Consider the following 7,658-nt stretch of genomic DNA (forward strand, 5'->3'; position numbering starts at 1 on the left):
ACGATGATGAGTATGTTGGTGATGTTATCCTTTTGTAAAATAAAAAAAATGTATTGAAATGAAATAGTTTTCTTTTGTTGTGTATTTCTCGCTCTTCTTTCTCTTCTTTCTTTTTTGTTATGAGTTCTTTTGCAAGAAAGTTTCTGACTTTGGGTTCACTTTGGATGAGGTCATCGACTCGAACGATGTCGAAGGTAAGTTAATTCGAGTGAGGTCGAATGTAATTTAATTCGAGCAAGATCAAATGTAAGTTAATTCGAACAAGATCGAATGTATATTGATTCGAACAACGTCGAATGTAAGTTAATTCGAGCGAGGTCGAATGTATATTGATTCGAACTAGAATGAGGTCGAATGTGTATTGATTTGAATGAGGTCGAATGTAAGTTAATTCGAACGAGGTCGAATGTAAGTTAATTTGAGCGAGATCAAATGTATATTGATTAGAACGAGGTTGAATGTAAGTTGATTCGAATGAGGTTGAATATAAGTTAATTCGAGCAAGGTCGAATGTATATTGATTCGAACGAGGTCGAATGTAAGTTAATTCGAACGAGGTCGAATGTATATTGATTCGAACAAGTTCGAACATAAGTTGATTCGAACGAGGTATAATGTAAGTTAATTCGAGCGAGGTCGAATGTATATTGATTTGAATAAGATCGAATGTAAGTTAATTTGAATGAGGTCGAATGTATATTGATTCGAACGAGGTCGAATGTATATTGATTCGAATGAGGTCGAATGTAAGTTAATTCGAACGAGATCGAATATATATTGCCTTTGCGTTGGCGTGACGTGAAAATTTGGTGGAGGTGTAATAAATACTGCTTTGTTTATTCATTGGAGAATATTGCATTCCTTTTCGCTTCGTACATACATTCAAGGAGTCTTAGTCTATCTAGTCCTTTCATCGCACAGCGTGGAGAAGTAGTCGATAGGCGGGGCGATGAACAAAATACCTAAACTCCGAGACGCCCCCTTCGTCGTCTCATTAAAAACCTCCCCGAGAAAACCCAATTAGGACAAAACTGGAGTGAGGGAAAAAGAGTATGACTTGGAGGACGTCCATCTCCAAAAGTTGAAGTATTTGAGGTGGGTGACGTTCCAATTGTTTGGTAGTAGTTTTCCCTCAATTTTTTCTAGTTGCAATGACCATTTGTTTGCTGTTACTGTGATTTTGTATGGCCCATCCTAATTGGTTCCCAGTTTACCTTCTCATAGGTTTTTGCTCGCTTGTATTTTGGCTTTGAGAACATAATCCCCTACCTTGAGTGGTCTGACTTTGGCTTTTTTGTTGTAGTACCTTTCTGCTTGTTGTTTTTGAACTATCATTCTTACGTAGGCCATGTCTCTTCGCTCATCTGTCTCGTCGAGGTCTTGCTTTCTGCTTTCATCGTTACTTGATCCTCTCTCGTTGTAGTATATTAAACTTGGCTCCCCAAATTCGAATGGTATCACTGCATCAGTCCCGTAGACTAGTGAATATGGCGTTTCTCCTGTGCTTGTTTTTGGCGTGGTGCGGTATGCCCATAGCACTTCCGGTAGAATTTCCTGCCACAATCCCTTGGCGTTCTCAAGCTTCTTATTCATGATGTTCAGTATTGTTTTATTTGGAGGATTCTACTTGACCATTGCCGGCAGAGTGATATGGTGTGGAGAGTATTTTCTTGATGTGCCATTTCTTGAAGAATGCGGCGGTCTTTTTTCGGGTGAACCGGGGTCCGTTGTTACAACTGATTTCTTTGGGGATGCCGAAGTGGCATATGATGTTTCTCTATATGAATGTGATAACTTCCCGTTCGCGTATTTAGGCGAATGCTCTTGCTTATACCCACTTAGAAAAATAGTCAGTTAAAACCACAAGAAATAGTATATTACCTCGTCCCACTAGAAGGGTTCTGACGATGTCCATCCCCTACTTGATGAATGGCCAAGGTGATATGACAAAGTGGAGGTGCTCGCCCGCCTAGTAGATCATTGGAGCGTATTTTTGGCATTGTTCACATTTTCGAACGTAGTCGGTGCCTTCCTTTTTCATGGTGGGCCAGTAATAGACGACCCGTATGAGGCATCTAATGAGGGCTCGATTACCGATATGTGATTTGCAATGGCCTTAGTGTACTTTTTCGAGGACGCGTCTAGTTTGGTTTGGCCCTAGGCATTTTGCCAAAGGAACTGCAGAACATTCTTTTATATAGCTCATGGTTGATGATGTTGTATCGGGCCGCCTGCATTCGGAGCTTCTTGGCTTCTTTTTTGTTAGGTGGGAGCAACCCATCCTGCAAGTATGACATAATGCGGTTGCGCCAGTCCTAAGTCAAGTTTATAGTACGTACCTCAATTTGGTCTATTGATGAACGGATGAGGGTGACCACATTTTCTTTTCCGCTTATGTTCTTGGTGGCCGCTGCTAATTTGGCAAGTCCGTCTGCTTCGATGTTTTGTGCTCTAAGTATCTGGTCGAGTTGGCACTCGTCGAACTCGGGAAGTAGCTTATGGATTTTTGCCTGATATTTGTATAGCCTTTGTTCTTTTATTTAGAAAGTCTCTGTGAATTTGTTGACGATGAGTTGTGAGTCACATCAGAGGATGACTCGCCGTGCTCCATACATGAGATCTAGTTTTAGTCCTGCAATTATGGCATCATACTCGACCTCATTGTTAGTCATATCCGAACTCAGTAAAGACTGGCAAATTTGCCTGTTGGGACCTCGAGCACGAGTCCCAGTCCAAACCCTGCCGTGTTGGAGGCACCATCGATGTACAGGACCCATAGGTCATGTAACTTGGGAGTGGTACGGGGTGCTTCCTGCTTGGCCTTAGGTGATATTTTGGCGCTGTAGTCGGCGACGAAGTCGGTAAGTACTTGCGGCTTTATCACCGTTCGCAGCTGATATGTTATATCGTCCTTGCTTAATTCGATGGCCCACTTGGACAGTCTACCCAACAGCTCGGGTTTATGTAAGATACTTTTTAGGGGGAAGGTCGGGACCCTCGAGATGGGGTGGCATTGGAAATAGGGTCTCAGCTTTCGTGAAGCAACGACTAATGACAGGGCCAGTTTTTTTGAGGTACGGCTACCTCGTTTCAGCATCGACCAGGGTTTTGCTAATGTAATAGATTGGATATTGCGTACCTTTATTTTCACGGACCAAGACTGCACTTACTGCGGCGTCGGACACGGCCAGGTAGATTAAAAGACATTCACCTGGTTCTGCCTTGGCGAGTAATAGGGGTGAGGACAAGTATGCCTTTAGTTCTCTAAAGGCATTGACACATTCAAAATTCCACTGGAGTCCGTTGTCCTTTTTGATAACGTTGAAGAATTTGTGGCATCTGTCAGAGGATCGTGAGATGAACCTCGACAGGGCGGCTTTACGGCCAGTCAGCTTCTGCACTTGTTTCTTGTTGGACAAAATTTCAGTTATTTCCTCTATATACTTGATTTGGTTGGGATTGACCTTGATGCCTCTCTGCGACACCAAAAAGTTGAGGAACTTTCTCGAGTTCACGCCGAAAGCACATTTCTCGGGGTTCATCTTCATCCCGTATCTTCTGATTATGCCGAAGGCTTCCCTCAGGTGGTCGATGTGGTCCTCTTTTCTTTTGGATTTGACTAACATGTCATCTATATAGACTTTCATTGTTTTGCCGAATTTCTCTTTGAAAATTTTGGTGATCGGCCTTTGGTAGGTCGCCCCTGCATTTTTCAACCCGAATGACATGACTCTATAGCAGTACGTCCCTTGGTAGGTGATGAAGGTGGCTTTTTCTTGGTCTTCCTCCTCTATGAGGATTTGGTTATAGCCTGAATAGGCGTCCAAGAAGCTTAATAGCTCATGTCTTGCTGTTGCATCGATGAGCTGATCGATGTGAGGCAACAGGAAGACTCTTTGGGGCAGGCCTTGTTTAGGTTCGTGAAGTCTACGCATATGCACCATTTCCCAATTTTTTTTACCATGACCACGTTAGCGACCCATTGGGGTATTTTGACTCTTGAATGGAACCGTTGGCTAGCAATTTTTCTACTTCTTCGTGGACAGCCTCGTTGATTGCAGCATTGAATTTTTTCTGATTTGTCGTACCGGTAGGTAGAGTGGATCGACATTCAGCTTATGTGGTGCAATGTCTTTCGGGATACCTGGTATATCTGTATAGGAGAAAGAAAATAGATCGTCGTTGTTAGTTAAAAATTTATGGAATTTACCTGGTTCTGTGAGTTTGTGGCCGATGTAGGCTTTTTTGCTGTGGTCGCTTTCATTCAGTTGGACGGGATCGAGATCTTCCACTGTTGACTCTGTGGCTTTCACGACATTGGGGTCTCTGACGACGTCTATTTGTTGGTCAGAATCAGCCCCGACTTGGGTAATTGTTATGCTCCAGAGCCTTCCACTCCTAACTGTTGAGTGTATGTGCAATCTTGGGGGATGTGGTAGTATTCTTGAGCTGTGCTCTGCTCATCGGGGATGCTGAATATTCCCTATAGGGTAGGGAACATGATGACTTGATATAAAATAGACGGGATGGACCTCATGGAATGTATCCAGGGTCGTCCTATAATGGCGTTGTAGGGTGAGTCTTGGTTCATGACATGGAATATTGTTTCCAGGGTGACGCCCCCAGCCAGAACGGACAATATTATCTCTCTGAATGTTTGTTCAACTGCATTGTTAAAGCCTGTTAGTGTAATGCAGTGAGGCACTAACTTATCCTCGAGTCTCATTTTTGTGAGAACTCGGGGGTGGATAATACACTCGCCGCTCCCGTCGTCTACCATGATTCTTTTTATGTCGGTATCTGAAATTCGTAAAGTAATAACAAGAGCATCGAAATGAGGAAAGGTCAAACCATGGGTATCTGACTTATCGAAGATGATACTGTCTTCGAGGTCATCATACCGTTCATGGGTGATCGACCGCTTCAATTTGTGTGTGGTGGTGAACTTCACATGGTTGATTGTGGGTGGCTTTGGGGGGGGGCTTTGATGTGGTTCTCGTCCACGGGCAAAATTGGCTCTCCCTCGGTTGCTCATCAACTCCCTTAAGTGTCCTTGGTGGATCATGTTCACTGCTTCTTGCCGTAGGGCTATGCAATCCTCGGTCATGTGGCTCCGTTCCTGATGGAACTTGTAGAGGGCGTTCAACTTTCTAGAATTTGGGTCTTTTTTCATCTTTTGTGGCCATTTCACCTTGGGACCGAGCTTCTCCGGGGCGTAAACTATTTCTGTAGGAGACACACAAAAATTGTGAGCAGATAATAGTTGAGGCATACCTCTTTCATTTCGGTGAGTTCCCGTTTGTGACCGGGAAGCCCCTTCGACTTGGCGGGGATGGCTGGATGGTCGCTCTTTTATATGGTTGGTTCCGTTCCTGATTGAGGCGTGGTCCTACGTGATCCCTTCAGTGTCCTTTCGACGATCTTTCCTTGATTCCATTTGGACTGTCGTTAGCCGTTGGGTCGGACCATTGAGTTCGTCTTTATCTGCCCTGACCTTGGCATAATAAGCATTGTGAATTTCTTCCCAAGTGATGGGAGAGTATTTCATGAGTCTGCTTAATAATTTTCTGGTCTCCCTTGACCCGTTCCTATTTAACCCATTTTGAAAAGCCTCTACCGCCATCCCTTCTGACACATTCGGCAGGCTCATTCTCACTCTATTGAAATTGGTGAAGAATTCTGTAAGCCCTTCGCCGAGCGATTGTTTGACGGCGAGTATGTCATTCACTCTCGCTTCTGCTTTCTTGGCCCCGGCATGGGCGATGACGAACTTGTCGGCCATTTCTATGGACGTCATTATGGAACGTGCTGGCAATTCTGAGTACCATGTTAAGGCTCATCCTGTTAGGATTTCGCCAAACTTATTCAGCAGCACCAATAGGACCTGCTCTTTCGAGAGGTCGTTGCCTTTTACCGCGGTGACATAATGAATGATATGGTCTTCAGGGTTCATTGTGCCATCGTATATTTTTCGATATGGTGGCATTTTGAATGTTTTGGGTATGGCATGTGGGGATGCCTCCTCGATGTATAGCTGTTCCACAAACTGGCCAACATCCTGTTTTGGCAGGAGTTTCGGGGTGCCTGGTATCTTATCAACTCTTTCTTGGTGCTCCCTCATCTAGTCACAGAGCGCTTTATACTCATTCTCCTTTTTTTTTTTCCATTTTCTTTAGAACAACTATGAGGGCGTCATTACCTGCATCAATAATGGTGTGAGGGTTACCTGTTAGGGGAAGAGCGTGTTGCTCGTTGATAGTTATTGGGGTGTCAATTTGCATGGTGCTCCTACTCGTCCCTTGAGCAGGTTTATTGAGTATACTGCTTAGGGTGTTTGTCAGCCACGCTTTCAATAACTTTCTTACTTCAGGCGACACTTCTTCCGTCATGGATGTGGAGGACCCCTTCTCATGTGAAGCGGTTACACTCCCATGAGGAGGGGGTGAATTACTTTGCCTGGGTGAGGCGCTCGGCGTCGTATCCTCCTCGCCTTCCCTGTCCATCTCGTTGATGGTGCCTAGGAGATTGGTAGTGACACCCATTATTGCTTACAGTATTTCCTCTCCTTTTCCTGCCATTGTTAGCTTGTGCAAAAAAGAAAGAAGGGAGCTTTTTTTGTTGTTTTTTAGATCTAGAAGAAACTAAACTTTTTAACTAGGACCTGTCGGAACCTCTTTTTTCCCTTTTTGACAGGGAAGTCCGGGTTTCGACATTCATGGGGGAAATAACTCGTTTCCTTTTAGGAATTGGGTATTTTGAAAGGTTGCCACCTAACGGATTATGGTGCGTTAGGGCACCTTGAGAAATTAACTCATAGACTTTTGCATTACCAGAGATTTAGGGTAGGGCTCGAAATAACCTTGAAGGGAAGGTGTTAGGCACCCTTCGCGGTCCACAACGGTGGGTCCCGACCGAACTTAAACTATGTGAATTAGTCATTTTAACAAATAAACAGTTTAACACGTACTTGCAAGTAAAGGCATGTTTTGACATTCTAATCACATATACTATTCAAGTAATGAAACAAGGGAAAAGGCTTGAACAAGTTGCACATTTATAAAGAAAAATAAATTTATTTAAACAACGAGAGTTGGGAAAGAGGGGTCCTAGGTTGGTTAGCCTGCAAGATCATACCCACACAATGCCTGGTAATCGCTCCTCAATGAGGGGCTACACGTGACATTAACACGTAGTCATCATATCCTTACTACCCAATTCTCTCCCCTTGGTCATAGCCTAAAGGGTTCTAGAAACCTTTAAAGAATCCTATGCGTGCACTACCCGTCCTTTCCTTGTGGCCCTGGAGGTATTTAAGACCTCTAATTTAGGTAGTTTTAGACCATCCTGAAGTACTTAAAGGAGAAAAATCTAGGCGTCAATCAAAATAGTTAGGACTGCATTTAAAGAGGGGACAATTAAAGGCTCACATTTACCTCCGCAAACAGAACAAATAAGTGCACGTCTCAAATAATAGTTTCAGGTATTTAAGAGAAAAACTTAGAGCATGACATCTAGGCGAGCAAAGAATATGCAGTATTGAATTTGGACCAATGTGTCAAAGAACTGAATCCTACTTGCCTACTGATTCTTTTAAACCCGTTGATTATGAGCAGTCATAGATAATAGAACACAATTTTACATTTGCAGGACTCTTAATC

At 43.5% G+C, this 7,658-nt stretch overlaps 1 protein-coding gene across 1 annotated transcript; it reads right to left on the reverse strand.

Annotated features, from left to right (window-relative positions):
- Positions 1-1,218: 1,218 nt before the first annotated feature.
- LOC142176258 (uncharacterized) lies at positions 1,219-1,593 on the reverse strand. Its single transcript, XM_075243387.1, has one exon. The coding sequence runs from the start codon at positions 1,591-1,593 to the stop codon at positions 1,219-1,221; it is 375 nt and encodes a 124-aa protein (XP_075099488.1).
- Positions 1,594-7,658: the final 6,065 nt, after the last annotated feature.

Source organism: Nicotiana tabacum, chromosome 22 (genome assembly GCF_000715075.1).
Source record: "Nicotiana tabacum cultivar K326 chromosome 22, ASM71507v2, whole genome shotgun sequence".
NCBI lineage: Eukaryota > Viridiplantae > Streptophyta > Magnoliopsida > Solanales > Solanaceae > Nicotiana > Nicotiana tabacum.